General features: G+C 50.2%; 4 protein-coding genes across 4 annotated transcripts; 2 read left to right on the top strand and 2 right to left on the bottom strand.

Annotated features, from left to right (window-relative positions):
- Window positions 1–3,375: 3,375 nt before the first annotated feature.
- Window positions 3,376–5,007, top strand: BU24DRAFT_464534 (dual specificity protein phosphatase 12; the record flags this gene model as incomplete). The annotated part of the gene is made up of 4 exons (XM_033532213.1): window positions 3,376–3,425; window positions 3,602–3,823; window positions 4,191–4,523; window positions 4,629–5,007. 4 exons carry the CDS (start codon window positions 3,376–3,378, stop codon window positions 5,005–5,007), a joined length of 984 nt encoding a protein of 327 aa, XP_033382135.1.
- Window positions 5,008–9,267: 4,260 nt separating this feature from the next.
- Window positions 9,268–12,166, bottom strand: BU24DRAFT_442732 (mitochondrial aconitate hydratase-like protein). The gene is made up of 4 exons (XM_033530544.1): window positions 12,076–12,166; window positions 11,177–11,962; window positions 11,028–11,112; window positions 9,268–10,966 (listed from the first exon to the last, which is right to left on the bottom strand). The coding sequence occupies exons 1-4, from the start codon at window positions 12,118–12,120 to the stop codon at window positions 9,417–9,419; spliced, it is 2,466 nt and encodes an 821-aa protein (XP_033382134.1). The 5' UTR covers window positions 12,121–12,166; the 3' UTR covers window positions 9,268–9,416.
- A 542-nt stretch (window positions 12,167–12,708) lies between these two features.
- Window positions 12,709–14,146, bottom strand: BU24DRAFT_247303 (eukaryotic type KH-domain (KH-domain type I)). The gene is made up of 5 exons (XM_033522332.1): window positions 13,984–14,146; window positions 13,763–13,930; window positions 13,454–13,662; window positions 12,839–13,406; window positions 12,709–12,786 (listed from the first exon to the last, which is right to left on the bottom strand). The coding sequence occupies exons 1-5, from the start codon at window positions 14,041–14,043 to the stop codon at window positions 12,763–12,765; spliced, it is 1,029 nt and encodes a 342-aa protein (XP_033382133.1). The 5' UTR covers window positions 14,044–14,146; the 3' UTR covers window positions 12,709–12,762.
- Window positions 14,147–15,095: 949 nt separating this feature from the next.
- Window positions 15,096–16,275, top strand: BU24DRAFT_424820 (acetolactate synthase small subunit mitochondrial precursor). Its single transcript, XM_033528597.1, has 2 exons — window positions 15,096–16,075; window positions 16,138–16,275. The coding sequence occupies exons 1-2, from the start codon at window positions 15,193–15,195 to the stop codon at window positions 16,236–16,238; spliced, it is 984 nt and encodes a 327-aa protein (XP_033382132.1). The 5' UTR covers window positions 15,096–15,192; the 3' UTR covers window positions 16,239–16,275.
- Window positions 16,276–17,453: the final 1,178 nt, after the last annotated feature.

Genomic DNA, 17,453 nt, shown 5'->3' with positions numbered 1-17,453 from the left:
TGTTCTTCTAATTACACCTACTCCGTACACATAGTACTGTCTGTGTCTTGTATATTTTGTGCATCCGGAATCCGACCTAGTTCGAATCTACTCGCCTGTGTCTCTGTCTCTGTTGGAGGGGAAGGGAAGGGATGGAAGGAGGGTGATGCAAAGACCGAGTGCCAGATAGCAGCATACACCCAGTACGACCAGCAGAGGCACCGATGCTGCAGCGATGCCTACACACAATGCAGTAATGCAGAGTGCAGTGCAGTACAGTGCAGTGGAGTGGAGTGGAGTAGGGTTTGAGTAGTGGAGATGCATTACACAGTACTCGGCACCTGGCACGAACTGGGAAGAATTGGACACAAAACGCAAAAGAACATGAACGAGCGTCGACAAGAGAAATTCGGCGCGCGGGTATGTGAGCGGGAAGATGGTGCAATGGGCGTTAGAAGATCTGTGTCTTCACATAGGGCTACAGTCAACCGTCCAATCCCCTATCACGTACCGTCACCCACTCCCGACCGCATCTCCGTCCATCCTTACCCTTACCTGCACCCCTACCTATACCTAAGGCTACACTGTAGTTATAGGCTACGACTCTATGAGTACTCCGTATACCTAGGCAAGGCTATAGTTACCTCCACGGTATGTAACTAACTCAAACTATGAGGGTATCGTCGAGTGGGAGAATACCTCGTCCTTCCAAGGTACGTAGATAGATACCCAACCCAACCTCATCCTCACCCTCACCATTCACTCGCTCTGAGTCGCTCACCCTGCATCTCACCGTTATTGTGTCAAGCCCAGTGCCCATTGCCCGGTGCCCAGCCCAGCCATTCCTTGCCCACAAATCTTTCGTCTTCACCCGTACCCACCCTCCCAGCGCGGTGATCTTGTTGATCGATGCACCCGCGCTGTTTCTCCTCTTACCTACTGCTCCTCATGGTGAGGGGAAGGACGCCCTAACCGGACTGCTGACAAGCGCCAACCGGTACACACGCCTGTCGTTCGCTGCCCGCACCCACTCGTCGGTCACATCTCATATATGTGTCCAAAATCATCTGACGCACATCAATCTGGCAATCCTACATAGTACATGTGCGCATAACGGCATCGTATTGGCCTGGGGAACCTCGTCGGCCCTCAATCAACGCTTCTCCGATATGCAGTACAAGTAACTTATCTGCAGCCTTCTCGGACCCCCCTGGCCTGTTGTGCAGGGATTCCTTTTGGCCTGCGGGACGTGTCCGCCTGCGCAGCACAACGAAAGACCATTTGACGATAGGGCACGGCAGAGCAAAGCAGGGCATGATGCGTTGTGTGACTTGTGTCGATTGCAGAGCCCTATTCGTAAAATACTTGCCATGCCACACGGATCTTCACCAATCAATGCTACCCATCGTAATCCGAGTCCCTCAACCTGCATGCAGTAACACCGTTCCAACCTGCAACTATCAACTACTTTACTGCTTTTGCCTAGGTGCTTGCCCACGGAGAGTTTCCGCGCACGCGAACACGAGAATGTTGCATCGATCGATGGAAACGAGAAACGAGATATTTGATTTTTTTCCTCTACTGCTCAGTGCTAGCCCCAAAAGCCAACTGTGATCCAAGCGGCCGCACTAACATTTGAGGCTCTCCTATCCTTAGGCGGCAGAGTGATGTCCAAGTTCCCGAAACCCAAAAAGGCCAAAAGAGAAAGCGAAGACCATCCCCCTCCCATCTCCGACTGCAGCAAGGCGGCGCTCTAGGGCTGCATCCCTAGCGCTCGAATCGCGGTTGCAGCATACAATCGGCCTTGCCAAGATATCAGGTCTCGTAAAGCCTTCATCTAGCCAGTGCGAGGTATGCACCCAAAGGGAGGTAGGTATGGCATACTACGACGTTTCTAGGTGTACGGTGCGGCAATATCGTAGGCTGTGATTTGAAGACGTCCGACTGGCCAGGACCAACCATCTGATACCGATGGGGCTCGATAGTGAAGTCTTTGGTAATGCCCTTAATCACGGCAAGATGCCATTACCACGCGCTGCACGCGGCGAATCCTCCGAGGTCTGCCTTCGCGCGTTGCAGTCCCGGTACCGTGCCTTTTCTTGAAGTCGTCTTACGTACTCGTGCACTTCGTACTAGCACCTGGTAAGGCTGAGCTCATGCTCCCAAGTGGAAGAGGTGGCTTGGTGCTCCGGCGCTTGTCCCAGGTTTGTATGATTCGCGTGAGGTTAACCACGGGTGATGCTACGCCTTGACGGATAGTCTATGCTACAAGTGAGAACTGAGGTTAGCTGCCCTGGTCGAACCGTCTTTTAGACCTCGCCGACCTCGTCAATTCTAACTTCTCCCATAAGCCAGCCCTCTCGATTCCAGTAATTTAGTTAAACTACTTGGTCCAAGTGCTCTTTGCTTTTTTGGAGGGGGAAACTATTTGGCGAAATTCAAGTTGCGTCCTCCCCTACGCTACCTATCCAGCGTGCCAGCCCAGTGGGTCGCCCTTGTACCACTTCTAGGCATATCCCCGCGAACCGCGTAACAGAGGCCAAAGCAGGGCCTCCAGCAAAGCACGGGAGTCTCGATCTTTCATACGAGTACCTACATACTACGGAGTACATGCAAATAGTTTACGGAGTACAATAGTTAGCAATATTGATCCTTCTGGCTTGCACAGTACAAGCCTTCGAGGTGCATCAGCTGATCATTGTTATATACATCACGTGAGACGGAGAGGGAGGGGGGCATCGAAAGACTTGGCAAATGTTCTTGGGTACTCCGTACATAGAGATACTGTAGGTACCTAGGTACCTAACTACAAGTACCACCTATAAGGCTATAAGTATCCATCTTATTGACTACCCGGACGGAGTACATCTACTTCGCAGAAAAACAAGTGTAATGTACATCATACGTGTAGGTATTGTACAACTGCTTGATCCTCCATAGAAAGGCGTGTTATAAGGTATCTTGGAACCATCAATCAAGCCTGTAACCTCCAGCCTATAGTCTGTGGTCTTATGGTCTATAGTCCGTCCATACACAGAGTGACAGAGTACCTAGGTACCTAGTCTAAACCCCTCGTTCTACCCTATCGGGAAACGAGCCTCGGTGAAAATTCAACCTTCACTCTTCACCACTGTTACTGTCTGGATCAATTACACCGTACACGTACTCTCTACTCTACTCGTAACCACAGTCTACTCCGTACTCCGAGTCTGTGTCGTCCGACCGCATACACTAAACCTCCATCACCTTCTCCCGTCGCCGTCATCGTCGCATGCATCAAGCTTCTTGCCCCTAATCCACGCAATCACGCAACTTTCTGTCCCTCGTAACACCAGCCTCTTCCCCCTCCTTATCAATTTTTAGACCCCGCTACACGGGCCCCTTCCCGCCGAAGCCATGGCCCTCATCGACCGGGTCCCAGGCGACCTCAACCTCTACATTGGCGGGTGCGTGTTGCAACCAACTCCCTTGATGGCTGATGAAAATCACGACTCTTGTTTACCTTGCATCAGGGACCATAATCATATTCAAAGTTATGGCTATGGTTATGGTTATGGTTGCGGTCCTGATTACCTCGCCATCACCATGGTCCGTCTAGAATGACTGACACATAATTGCATAGGATGTTCACCCTGCGCCGTCGTGAAGCACTGCAACAGGCCAACATCACCCATGTCCTATCAGTCCTGCGCACGCCGCTTGACTCGAGTTTGTTCAGCCCGTTCAAACACATGGTCGTAGAGGTCGACGACGTCGAAGATGAAAATCTTCTGGAGCATTTTCCGTCCACCAACCAATTCATCCAAGAAGGCTTAGACGGAGGTGGCGGAGTGCTGGTTCATTGGTAGGTTTTCCAAGATCCCAGTGCAGCTGAGGCATGCAGGCGGACACCAAAACCCTCTGATCTTCATGTTGATTCAATCTCCTTGGCAACGCGCATTCTTTTCGACGTTGCAAGATTCGATCAATCGTTTTCCAACTCGACACCGCGCTGCAGATTTCAATTCGCCTCAGTCCGCGCGTCATGCAGACCAGAGAAAAATTATGTTTGCCTCGTAGGGTTGCTCAACATCCCTCCACCTTGCTCTCTCTATACCTTCCCCTTTCTGACACCCTTTTTTCCTATCAACGCACACACCGCTCGTTTGCCACCACCTCAACACCCTATCCAAGCATTCACGTTAACATGCCAACCATCTATCTTTATCTAGTGCCATGGGCAAATCGCGATCGGCTACATGTGTAATCGCGTACATGATGCAGAAACACAACATCAGCGCAACCGACGCCCTCACCCAGATTAGGCAAGCACGTTCCATATGTGAGCCAAACGAAGGCTTCATGAAGCAATTGGAGCTGTATGGAGACATGATGACGCCTGAAAACGTCGAAGAGTCGCCTGCTTACCAGCGTTGGGTATACCAACGAGAGATTCAGCTGAGCAGTGCCTGCGGACAGGCTCCTGAAGCAGACAAGATCCGCTTCGAAGACGAACATCGCACTGAGCAAACCTCTGAATTCGAATTGAGATGCCGCAAATGCAGGTATGTGGACCGCCGTTACATGAGCGCCACCCTCTTAGAATCACATTTCGTGCCTGGGTGGGACTTGGCCGAAATCCAATGACTGAGCGCTGACGAATATCTCAGGCGTCCCCTTGCGACTTCACAATATCTCAACTCTCATGCAAACACTGCTGCAATGAACGGTGAAGAGAGCAACAAAGGACAATCTGACCCTTCTCCGCGGGATTGCGCTCACTACTTTGTTGATCCGCTATCATGGATGCGACCCGAGCTTGAGCAAGGTAAACTGGACGGACGCCTCGAATGCCCCAAGTGCCATAACAACGTTGGCAAGTATGCCTGGCAAGGAATGCAGTGCAGCTGTGGTGAATGGGTAGTTCCAGGCATCAGTCTTGCCAAAAGTCGCATTGATGAAGTTCGCCAATCCGTGTTTGGCATTCGACGGCCACCAGGCATGCCAAGCCCCAAGCCCACCATAGGGTTGTCGAGGCAGAATCTATGATTTACGAGTATGACTTCGGAACATTATTGAAATCATACACAATCAAACACACTTCGCGGGAGCCTGCAAGGTACACCGCAAGGCAACCGTGCTTCCCCGCCAGTACGATGACATAAAATGGCTTCCCACGTGGAGGTCATGGAGCATGTAATATCCACTCGTCGGTCTTGATATCGATAACGGGGGAGACATAATCTGCCTAAGCCTTCACCGGCGTCATCATTGAGCCATCAAAGTCTCCCATATTTGTCTGTGCCACTCCGGATCGAGGCGCTTCCCGCTCGCAATCCTCATCGTAACTGAATAAGTAGATGCCACCGTGCTAAGCGAGTCGCTTCCCCAAAGTCGCAGGTTTTGTCCAAGCATCACTAAGCTTTTTGTAATTGTGCCGGTGGCGATCGTTTACAGTACTGCGGCCAGATCAATATAGGGCTTTTCTGGGCGCTGATTTTGCATGCAGCTTTGTTCGTTTCAGCCTAGCCTCTCAGGAACAGCTATTATTCTTTGTTCTGGCCATCATCCCACGTTGCCATACTCAACCTCACGCGATCTCCTTATATCCCGAGATGGGATAGCTACATATAGAATTCCAAAACAGCATGCTCCAACCACATAGCATGATTGAAATTTAGCATTGGCACGATCGTATCCGTAATAACAAATTGCCATACTCTGGCATCCTCAATTGTCCAATATCACAGGCCCACATTGCCTTGCCATCATGCTAATCACACGCCTTATGAGGATCCCCTAGGCATTTTCAATACGGCCGGAGTGCGAAGGTAGCCGGATTTTTTTCCTTCCTCGACCCACAGTCAAACTCACCTCGACAGTGCCAACCTTCGATCGAGCGATTCCCTTGGAAGGATCCATCGGTCATCTCGAAGCAGGGAAATATCCCCTTCACCGGATACCCGCTACTGCAAAACCTTGAATTTGAGACACGCAGAGAGACAAAGGGACCCGTGTCAGAATATAGCGTACGGTGTCCCCGATGAATATCAGAACCATACCCGCGTTGTCTCTCACGGGTTTGCCAAGTCCTACCATCATTACTGACTGCAGGTCAATGTCACCGTGTCGCTGCTCTAGTTCCATACTTACGCACCTACTTGATCAGGAAATTTTCATCCACGTGCTCCGACGCGTGCTCACCCGTCGTTGCAGCTTATTCTGAAACATTCGACTAAAGATCAATCTAAGATATCGTTACATGCGTATACAATCTGACATTCACTTGCATTCTGCCTCCACTCTGTAACCCATGTTACGAGGTAGTGGAGAACTCGGCGTCGTATTTCGATGCCCTCAATCTACAGCAAGAAGTAGACCTTCGATTAACTACTGCATTTTCGATCTCAAATCCCCTCCTCCCGTCCCTTCGGCATACCTGCCGTGGCAATATCAATGTCTGAGTCGTTCTCCGGAGGCCAATCAATGTGCTTCTTACTGGACAAGACCCTGCATCATGCAACATGTCTATCCCAAGCTTAGTAAAACATGGCAGATGAAAATCGCGCCAAAGACGGGAGGTAAAAATTATTGGGATTTGTTCAACTTTCGGAACGACACTGCCGATTCGATGGCATTGCATGGGCCATTCGGTCCTACATTTACCACCATGACCGCCGCCACCACCGCCACCACCATGGTGAGGGTTTTCCTCGGAATTTAATTGATTGACTGTTCGGCACATCAGACCATACCCACGTCCACCAAATTTCGTGCAGATACACTTGTGAGACTAGATGCTAGATGCAGTGGAAGATTGCCTCGTAGGCCTTCTATTCTTCTTCTCGGGAAGTTGTACCGAGGAATACGAATCATGGTCTTCATTGTGCAGCGAATCTGAATGCAATATCATCTCGTCACCTGTATATTTGTGAAACCTGCTACTGACTCTGATTGAGCAAAATGACATGTGATTGATTCGTCTGTTTAGGATCAGATATTTGGAATTGTAGCTATGATGGAGGAGTACTGTGTGCGATTCACGTGAATTGATATCTATCTTACGGATTGGGAAGATATTGAATATCGCTGTGCAAATGACCCGAGAAGATCTCCAACGTTTTAAGAAGTAGTCGCTCAATAACTCGGTGACCTAATGATGCCCTCAATATTAGCCGTACACTCGTGATCATACAAGACCCAGTCTCCAGGAATCCAGTTGACCTCAAAACTATAGACCAAGCGTTCTCAATTACCCCCAACCATAGCCATGGGCTAATCTCGCAGAGCTACCTATTTTGAGAGAAGCCACGATCCTTTCCTTCCCTACTGTTGGAAACAGCCTTACGGACTGACCAACTGATTGAATGGCTGCATGTGTACAACATTGTCTTGTTGTTTTGAGTTCCTGTTTTGGGCGCAGCAATTCATGTCGATTGGTTCTATCGTGCGAGAACTTTGTAGCAAGGCGAAAAGTGAGTTGCCCGAAAGTGATCTCGTCGTCATCTATCCATCATCACTCTTTTCGAACCAACACCTCAAATGCGATAGTCAGCCTTACCCACTACCGAAGGTTTACTTAGATGCAATTTATGTTGCTGCTGGCAGTCGTAGTCTTTATATTCACTTACTCCTATTCTGTACCAATAAGATATAGCCAAAACGTTTCCATCTATGCTTCCATCTATGCCACTCATGAACAACAACAGGTCCCATCCCTCTAACCTACACCTAAGTTGAACACGCAACATACACCAAACCCAACGAAAGCCCCTCCGCCCCTGTGCACCCCCATCCCCCACCAATACAGATACGATCCTTCCCGCATATACATGCATACACGCATCCTTACCCTGAAATGTACGCCATGGGATGAAATCCGCCTACAACAGTGCCACCAAGATAATCCTTCCTTCCTTCCGTCTCTCTAATCATTCCATTCCTTTAACCCGACTTCTCCTTGCCCATGTACAAACATAATGTGATCAGTGAGATGTACATGCATGCATGCATGCCTGAATATGCCATGGGGCATCCTTTCTACACGGACCCACCAACTCCAGTACTAAAACACGGGAGTAATGGCAGATAATGCATACGAGTTTCCACTCGAGATTCGACATGGAAGGAGCGGGGCGGAGCGGGGCGGGGCGTAATATGGAAATTGGAAACATATCGGCTTCGCCGAGCGGGCGACGGCAAGGTCGTGTTGTATATACTGTATGTTTTGTGTATCCGACTGTATGGATGGCTAGCTTCATGTGGAAGCCTGTGCGAGAAAACGTCGAGGATTCAACATGGTGCGTGTTGTGTGGTGTTTGGAATTGGTACTTAAAAGCCGCACTGCAAAGTGTATCTGGTTTCGTACGAAGGAAGAAAGGGTTGTTCAATTGGGAGGACGTGGTGTTTGGCAAGAAGTATTGAACGTCATGGGCTTGGTCAAGGCTGGGGGACGTAGAGCCTGTTTGGTGGGTTATCTTTCTTTTTTTTTGGATGGAAGATGCTCTATGTAGAGAAAGATGTTTCTCGCGCGAGTGAGTCTTGCGGGGGAAGCTTTCAACCGTTCTTGGAATAGTCCGTCTTCTTTGGTGAATTAACTTCGAATGCTCTTGATGAGGATTGTGACGTAAGGTGGAGTCCGTATGTAAGAAAATATCTGAACCTCGCTGGCGAAAGTATGTGTGGGTGAGGATCAGGTGAGGTGCGTACTATTGCGTCTTGTTTACTCTTTGCTATAGAGCCTTTGTTTGAAGCCATCAAGCTTCAAGGGCCCGATCGAGTCATAGTCTCCTGATCTCGTATTATCAACATCTTTCATGCATCGACTTTGAAACATCGTCCATGGACAGGAATGACATTCGGGTTGCAGCCAACGGGATCAATCTATCTCTATTCAGATGAACTGGGGACTGAAGTAATACTGAACTGTTCATATACTTCAATAGGGGGCCAAATAGTTGTTACCAACATTTCCCCATGAGACTGCAATTGATACGACCTACATGAGAAGTAGCCCGAGTGAAGCTGCGTACATCATTTCTGGTGCAATAGCCCACCTTTGACACACCTATCATGAAACAGCTCGTGCTGCCTTGTGTTGAACTACTCAGTAGGCAACTCAGCCTGCATGCTAGTTCGAGTGCACTTCCCCAATCTAGTCCTCCAACGCTGAGGAAGCCAGTCACGGCAATCCGTACCTACGAGTACCTACCTAGGTATGCACCTAAGGACCTATAGCTTGGGTGTGCACATTCGAGTGTGGATCCAAAACTTAAAGCACGTTCCCGAACAATGGAAAATAGTGTACTTGATAATATGTCTCATTGCCTAATTTTGCTCTCACAAAATAGATATCAGAGTTTACCTCGCCGTTTTGTATAGACACGTGATGCCGTAAGAATATTGAACAGTCCATAGCACCGAAATGACGCCTCATACTTCCTTTTTGTCGTAGCATTCTAGTCACTCAATTCATTCGCTCTGGTGAGCTCCTCGACGTCTTCCCGGCCCCTGCGAGCCAGAAGGTTCAAAGCACTGCCTGCAAGCACGAAACCGCACTGGTCCTTGCTGAGAGTGTGCTTGGTCTTGATAACCTTCTCCTCACCTCCCTTCTTAACCACAAGCTCAACCTCTCCCTTTCCACCGCTCTGCAACACGTCAAGCAAGCCGCGGGTAGAAACCTCGTCACATGCCTCAAGGAGGTTGTAATCAGCTTCATTGACGAAAGTCAACGGGACGATGCCCTGCTTCTTGAGGTTGGTCTCGTGGATGCGGGCAAAGGACTTGGTGAGGACGATGCGGCCACCGAGGTATCTAGGCTGGAGAGCAGCATGCTCACGGGCGGAACCTTCGCCGTAGTTGTGCTCCGCAACGACGAGCCATTCCTGGCCTTGCTCTTTCCATTTCTTTGCGAGGTCGGGGATGCTAGATGTCGTTCCGTCGACATCGTAAGCCACGTTGACCTCGTCAGTCTTTGCGTTTACGGCGCCAATTAGAGTGTTTTCTGAGATGTTAGGCAGATGGCCCTTGTACTTCAGCCATGGACCTGCGGCAGAGATGGTATCGGTGGTGCATTGGCCCTTGACCTTGTACAGGACACGGAGAGAAGTGAGCTCAGAATCGGGGAAAGCAGGGAAAGGATCGAGGAGAGCTAGGCGAGTGGACTTAGGGTCCACAACTACTTCCACAGACGGGTCGGGAACACCGGGAGTTGGGTCGAACTCGGGGTTGCCATCTGCGAATCCCGCAGAGGGCAGTTCCGAACCCTTCGGAGGGGTGAATTTGAAAGGACCATTGGGCGTTGGGATGGAATCGGTCATGGGGTTAAAGGTGGTAGACCCGGAGTAGGTCATGGCTGTGATGAGCTCGGGAGAGGCGATGAAGTTCATAGTTGCTCGGTTACCATCGTTGCGGCCTGGGAAGTTTCGATTGAAGGACGTGAAGATTGCGTTCGACTCGCCCTTTTTGGGCGCATCGTTTCGAGTCCACATTCCAATGCAGGGGCCGCAAGCGTTTGCTAGGATAGTTCCGCCGGCCGAGGAGAAAGTCGAGAGCGTGTTGTCGCGGTCGAGAGTGGCTCGGATCTGTTCACTGCCAGGAGTTACAAGGAAGTCGGCGACCGGCTTGAGACCTGCAGCAGAAGCCTGCTTAACAACCTCTTCAGATCGAGTCATATCCTGGTAGGAACTGTTCGTGCAACTGCCGATGAGCCCAGCTCCGAAAGTCTTTGGCCAGTTCTTCTCCTCCACCACATCCTTAAACTTCGAAAGTGGCGTAGACAGATCCGGAGTGAAAGGACCGTTAATATGGGGCTCGAGCGTAGAGAGATCAATCTCGATGACCTTGTCGTAGACAGCTTCCGGATCGGCTCGTAGAAGGTTCTGTTGCATTGGCAATGATGCAATATTGGCAGCGGCATCTGCGATAGGTCCTCGGTGCGTTGCTTGAAGGTAAGGGATATGTGCTGGCGAGAATGGGAACAAACTAGTTGTAGCACCAACTTCCGCACCTTTGAACAGGTTAGTTTCCCCATGAGCTTCACTTGAGTAGAAATGCCTGCAGAAACTTACCCATATTACAGCATGTAGCCATTCCAGTGCAGCTGAGTGTCCTCACGCCAGGGCCAAAGTACTCGATTATGAAGCCAGTTCCACCCTAATAAAATGATCAGCGTACTGATTTTAGTGACATTGCGGAATCTCAACATAGGTCTACTCACCCGGACTGTGAGTTGACCGGCCAGATTTAGGATGACATCTTTGGGAGAGGCCCAACCGCTCAGCTCGCCGACGAGCTTGACACCCAAAATCTTCGGTGCCTTGAGCTCCCACGGCGCATCGACAAGTGCATCGACTGCATCGGCACCACCCACACCAATCGCAATTGCTCCTAAACCGCCCGCGTTGGGTGTGTGACTGTCCGTTCCAAGCATCATGAGTCCGGGTGCCGAGTAGTTTTCCAAAACAGACTGGTGAATGATACCAGCGCCTGGTGGCCAAAACTCAATGCCATACTTCTTTGCAGCAGACTCTAAGAAATCGAAGACTTCCTTGTTTCCAGCAATCGAATTGGGAAGGTCCGTATCCGCTCCCTTCTCGCCTACAATCATATGGTCGCAGTGAATACTAGCGGGCACGGCTGTTGAAGGAAGACCGCAAGACATGAACTGAAGAAGAGCCATTTGCGCAGATGCATCCTGCATGGCCACACGATCGGGCTTGAGCTTAAGGTTGGCAGTTCCCCTGATGTCCCTTCCATTGTTTGTGTTGGAGAGTAGAGACTCCTCTGGGTTCTCCAGATGCGAGTAAAGGATTTTCTCCGCAAGGGTAAGTTGTCGTTCCGACCCTAGTACCCTCCTCACTTCCTCCAGCTTCGTTACAAGTTTATGGTATGGAGGGGTCCGTGATGCGATGTCTACAGGTCGGCGAGGCGGTATGGAGTGCGTCGTGGCGAGACCTCGTCTGGATGTGCCATTAAGGAGAATGGGAGAGGCGCATATGCGTTGCTACAAAGAGTGGTTAGTTTTTATGACGATGACTCGAATGGCGCTTGGTTTTTGCTAGTCAGACTTGGTAGCATTCGATGGTGGGTTGTTTGAATGAAATAGTCTATCCTCACCCTCGCTCTGAGGCTCTGGCTGAGCCGAATTGCCTGCGACCGCATTTTTGATATACGCGCGCAGTGGGATGCGGTGCTTTGGTCTTGTGCCCGCGAACTGGGTAATAGAAAAGTGTCGACCGAACTTCGGCCTGCAATTGATCACCCACGCGAGATCTGGGGTAGCATTGTCCAATCACGTATCAGACAGTAGTCATCATCTTGGCAACCTAGAGTACCTAGGTATCTATGCAACATATCAATCTTGCTTGTAGGACATTTGGGTGTTGAGTGTTTGGGAAATGATCACAGAGAAGAATTAATGTACTATGGCACTTTATCACTTTGTCACCGTGCAAGTATGAACCCTCACATTATACAGGGACGACTGCTTCGACAGAAGAAGCAGTATGAAGAGTACATTGCAGCTCGCAGATGCGAATCCTTGCTCTTGGCATGGACTGCCGGATATCTTCCATTCCCAACGCTACAAGTCTGTCCTTGTGATAATGCCCAGCCGACTGTAACGAGCAATGATTCCAAGGAGAACTATGGAAACTATGACGATCCCGTGGATAGTACCTTACGTACTTGGGGCTAAGAGCAATAAGGACCATCAAGATTAGACTATTTTTCGCCATCCTATTCAGAGCGAATCTCGCATTGCCACTGAGTGTTCCATATGTTGATCATTGTGAATTTTCGACCCTACATGCCTGGTGGCGGAGGAACCTGATTTGCGTCAGTTTATGAATTCAGGAATAATCAATTGCAGTGGACATACAGCATTGAAACCGCCAGGGGGAGAGCCCGATGGTGGGGGTGGGGGTGGGGGTGGAGGAGCGTTTCCAGGAGCAGGTTCAGAAGGAGGAGGGGGTGGAGCTGCTGCTGCCGCTGCCTGGCCTGGTGCTGGTGAATTCTGTGCCGCTGCTGCAGCGTAGTAATTGTACCAACTCACGTAACCCTCGTAACCGCCATAAGCAGCATAAGGATCAGCACCCCCAGCCTGTGCGTAGTACCATGAGTTGGCGTCATAACCGGCAGCGCTCGCAGCTTGGGCGCCTCCTACACCCGTGTTTACGGGGGACTGCAAATCCTGGTGACCGCCGTAACCACTGCGTCCACCATACCCACCCCCTTGCCCATAGCCGTGGTTGCGGTCTCGGTCACCACGATCACCGTAGCGATCACCATAACCACGGTCACCGTATCCACGTCCGTTCGAGTAACCATCATTGCCAAAGCGCTGCTGTGGCGGTCTCTCTTTGAAAGTGTTGTAATCTGATTTGACTTTTTCAAGAAGTTCATCACATAATTGCTTAGCTTGTGCAACTCCCTCGGGGCGAGGACCACTGCCTTTCGTCAGCATAAACTCTCATAGATCCAGGTCTGCACTTACGCGATATGAAGATACATGGGTTCATCGCTTTCCTGGCCAGACTGTGGTTCCATGAAGCCAGAACCGCGACCCTTGATCTGAACCTTGCACCCAGTCTCTTGCTGGATATACTTGACGTTATCGCCACCTCGGCCCACCACTTGAGCTCTCAAATTGAAACCGTTTATAGGTTCAAGGTCAACCGGGATCTTCTCCTCGGGCCATTTGCGCTACACCTGTCAGCTTTCGTAGACATTTTCACCTTCTCGAATCAAGCAGATGCAAAAATGGGGATATGGCAGAAAGTGAAGGAGGTGGAGGGCTTCTTACGCGACCGAATTCATCCTTTTCAAACTCTTGAGGCTCACGTTGGCGCCTAAATCTGCGCTCATCAACTAGATTAGGGAGATCCTGCTGCATCATATCCTTAATAGCGACGACAGCGGCATCTAATCCCTCCTTAGATGTACTAGTAACGCGAAGATACAAAGGAGGGCTCTGCTTGTATGTCAGCTATACTCGAAGAAAATGTCATAGAGTGTGCGACATACAGCAGCTGTTGCCATGCTCTTATCGGGATAATATTCTCCTCGGGTGGTGACATCTTGCATGCATATCAGTAGGTTACTCTTATAACAACGTGATATTAGGCTGCGTACCAGCGCCAGTTTCGTCTTTGATCTAAATGTCACACAATTGAGGTCAGCAGATGAAAAATGTAGTGCAGGACAGCTAAAGGTTTGAGTAAGCTCCAGCTCCAAGACACAAAAGCAACGCTTGGAAAAAGAATGAGTTGTTCAAGACTTGGGTGTTGATAATGCATGACTTGCATACATACGCAACATTACGTCTGGAGAGGAGGGGCAGTGGCCTGAGAGAATCAGTTGGGCGACAGAAGCTTAATTACCTTCTTTTGTACGGCTCCTTTGGTCAAAGTATACCGGTTGCGCAGGTCGTTTATCTCAATATCCTGAATGAAGTCGCCATCTTGTTGATATGCCTCGCCGATTTGTGCGCTTCCTGGATTTGCCGGTGTAGATGGTTTCACTAGAGTTGGAGGAGTAGATACGCTAGGCTGCAACGACTCATTAGCATTTGTGAGAATATACGTAAGTGAGAGAGGATGTATCTCACGGAACGGATTGGAGGAACATCCACCGCCGGCGCAGCTCTCTTGGATGCAAGCGCAGCGTTTATTCTAGCTGCTGCTGCTCTGGCTGCCGCCGCTGCATCTGCCGGGTTGATCTTGGGTTGTGCACTGGCCGTGGCAGGAGAGCCGGAAGCTTCGCGCGCGATGGGACTTCGAGTACGGCGAGACTCAGAAGTCCTTGACACCGGAGAGCGCGAACGGTCAAATCGAGAACGGGGCGGCGGCGATTCCCTATCAAAGCGCGAACGAGGTGGTCGATCGTCAGACATGATGTGTGGTTAACACCTACTGCGATCAAACTCTCGCGGTGGAGGTGATGTAGTTCCGTGGAAACTTTGTAGAGGTCAAAGTCGCAAAAGTGGAGTGAAGTTCAGCCTAGGTAGGTCGATACACGAACAATGGACTAACAAACTGCAACAGTATTGGCTGGAGCAGGGACCACTTTCACGTGACCATTAGGATCCTTGCTGGAAGTTCTTCGGCCCGCCGTTATCGGCCGTTGAACTTAGCCGTGACGGAGTCAAATTCCATTGTTCGAATTTCAACCTCAGCTCGCACAGCTGCACATTCCCAACCCCTCAATTGGCCTTGTAGAGGCTTTCTCCTCACAATGGCAGCACGCCGGGTTATTCAGGCGCTTCCGCTGCGTCAAATTCTGCGACAACAGACTCCCGGATCCCTACAACAGTTTCGTTTGTCGAGCTCTTCGTCGACTCAAGCCCTTGCGTACAAGGCTCTTCACCGAAAGGTTGCACCTTTGCCTACAGATGACCGACCCCCAGCCTGGTCCGTTCAAGCCGCCGTCAGCAACATCCTCTACGAAACGCCTGTTCCTTCCCGCGATCCCCCAAAGAGGCACATATTGAACTGCCTTGTTCAGAATGAGCCCGGTGTTCTCTCCCGCGTCTCTGGTATTCTTGCTGCTCGTGGCTTCAACATCGACAGCTTGGTCGTATGTAACACCGAGGTTGACGATCTCTCACGGATGACGATTGTCCTCCAAGGACAGGAGGGTGTCGTAGAGCAAGCTCGCCGCCAACTCGAGGATCTCGTTCCTGTGTGGGCTGTCCTCGACTACACCACATCGCCACTCGTGCAACGCGAACTCCTGCTCGCAAAGATCTCTACCTTGGGCCCCGAGTACTTCGAGGAGCTTCTTGCCCACCACCGCGAGATGACCTATATGCCAGAGCCTGAGGAAGGATATGAGGTCGAAGAATTGTCCGAGGCTGACCGCGAGGCTCTAGCCGAAGCAAATGCCCGCGACTCGCTCAGGAAGGACTTCCATCCCAACAATTTGGCCGTCAGCCAGGCTCTGAGACACAAACACGAACATCTCCGCGCAATCACCTTTTTGACTCATCAATTTGGCGGAAAGGTACTGGACATCAGCACAAACAACTGCATTGTGGAAGTATCCGCAAAATCCAGCAGGATCGATTCATTCATGAAGCTCATTGCACCATTCGGAATTTTGGAGTCAGCTAGGACAGGTTAGTCAAAATATGCCACTTGACAAAATGTGGGAATAATGAAGATTCTGACTCATACATAGGTCTGATGGCACTGCCTCGTTCTCCCCTGCATGATACGACTGAGATCGAGGAGAAGGAGGCCGAGGATGTTGTGGATCAGAGCCAACTCCCTCCAGGTTAAGCGGCAGAATGCATGAAAAGATTACTACTAATAGGTGGCATTCGGATGCGTAAAATGAATGGCTCAAAAGGGTTCGGTCTATTTGCAGCAGGCGTTCCTCAGATCAAACATGTATTGTACATAGTGGATTGGCGTTCCCATCACTGAGATGCGAAGAGAGTTGGTACAGGTTCAATCCAATAGCGTTTGGCGATTTCCGTAATCGTCGTGACGAAGATGATCATGCAACGCCACCTCGTCGCGAGGATAATTCCCATGTGCGGTATGTTTACCATGTGTAGTACTCGTAGCTATGAGACGTAATTGGTCTTACACATTCATTCCTCGACCACATGCGGCAACATGGGCGGGGTTGGAATCCAATACGCAATAATCGCACGCAGCAAACCAAAAGATACATGGCCAACGATACGAGGTACTAACTACTAACGAACATCCTCATCCTACCATAACGCCGCGGATGGAAAGTCGAGATTGGTCGGATAACGGCTAGATAACGGCGGCGAAGGGACGATTCGAGCATGCCAATGAAGGACCACAGAGTTCTTAGCATGGAAGGGCTAAGTAAGTACGGATTGCTGCGTACCTAATGCAATTGATTTGGGAGTCACCAAGGCATAATAATCTACGAGGAGTAATTGAGATGGACGCTACTGCGTAATTGGCAGAGCATCACATGTCTAGATGCTCTTTCGATCGATACACTGCAGCAGTTCTGCGTCGCCGCGTGTCGTCCCGCAAGCTCCGCACCTGCACACGATTGGCCCCTGACCTGGATTGGCAAATTGGAGCGCCGGGAATTTACAAGGAAGCAATGCAGACCACGCAAAAGGATAGGATGTATGCACTGTAAGTCTGTACATACTCGTATGATGCAGCATGTTAGATGCAGGCTGCGGTTTGTCCCCCACGCTCATGTGTTCCAACTGCTTGTTGATCCTGCCTCGATATCGATTTGACTGCATCATGCTACATGTAGATATGTATATGTAGCATGCACACTGAATTGAACACCTGCTCAGCTACAATTGTAAATTTCCAATTGGCACATATCCATGCAGCAACCGCATGTTAACGTACTCGTCAAGTCGTACCGTACTCGTACGCAATCCAATGAGCTAAAGGTGTCACTCGTAGCATGCACGGGCGCTACTGGTAGCATCAAGAGGTGGTGCAAATATAATCTTGTCGCGAGAAATGCCTCGTAGGGTGGTT

Source organism: Aaosphaeria arxii (assembly GCF_010015735.1).
Source record: "Aaosphaeria arxii CBS 175.79 unplaced genomic scaffold BU24scaffold_6, whole genome shotgun sequence".
Lineage (NCBI taxonomy): Eukaryota > Fungi > Ascomycota > Dothideomycetes > Pleosporales > Aaosphaeria > Aaosphaeria arxii.
The sequence above is the reverse complement of the archived record's forward strand: the minus strand, read 5'-3'. Positions and strand labels throughout refer to the sequence as shown.

Bases quoted from the DNA above. Each gene is read 5' to 3' on its own strand.
- BU24DRAFT_442732 (XM_033530544.1), bottom strand. From the start codon at position 12,120: ATGCGGTCGCAGGCAATTCGGCTCAGCCAGAGCCTCAGAGCGAGG. The intron at 11,113-11,176 runs GTGAGTAGACCT...TCATTTTATTAG, and splicing joins CCGGTCAACTCACAGTCCGG to GGTGGAACTGGCTTCATAAT. The intron at 10,967-11,027 runs GTAAGTTTCTGC...ACCTGTTCAAAG, and splicing joins GGCTACATGCTGTAATATGG to GTGCGGAAGTTGGTGCTACA.
- BU24DRAFT_247303 (XM_033522332.1), bottom strand. From the start codon at position 14,043: ATGCAAGATGTCACCACCCGAGGAGAATATTATCCCGATAAGAGCATG. The intron at 13,931-13,983 runs GTATGTCGCACA...ACATACAAGCAG, and splicing joins AGAGCATGGCAACAGCTGCT to AGCCCTCCTTTGTATCTTCG. The intron at 13,663-13,762 runs GTAAGAAGCCCT...TGACAGGTGTAG, and splicing joins AAAAGGATGAATTCGGTCGC to CGCAAATGGCCCGAGGAGAA.
- BU24DRAFT_424820 (XM_033528597.1), top strand. From the start codon at position 15,193: ATGGCAGCACGCCGGGTTATTCAGGCGCTTCCGCTGCGTCAAATTCTG. The intron at 16,076-16,137 runs GTTAGTCAAAAT...ACTCATACATAG, and splicing joins TTTGGAGTCAGCTAGGACAG to GTCTGATGGCACTGCCTCGT.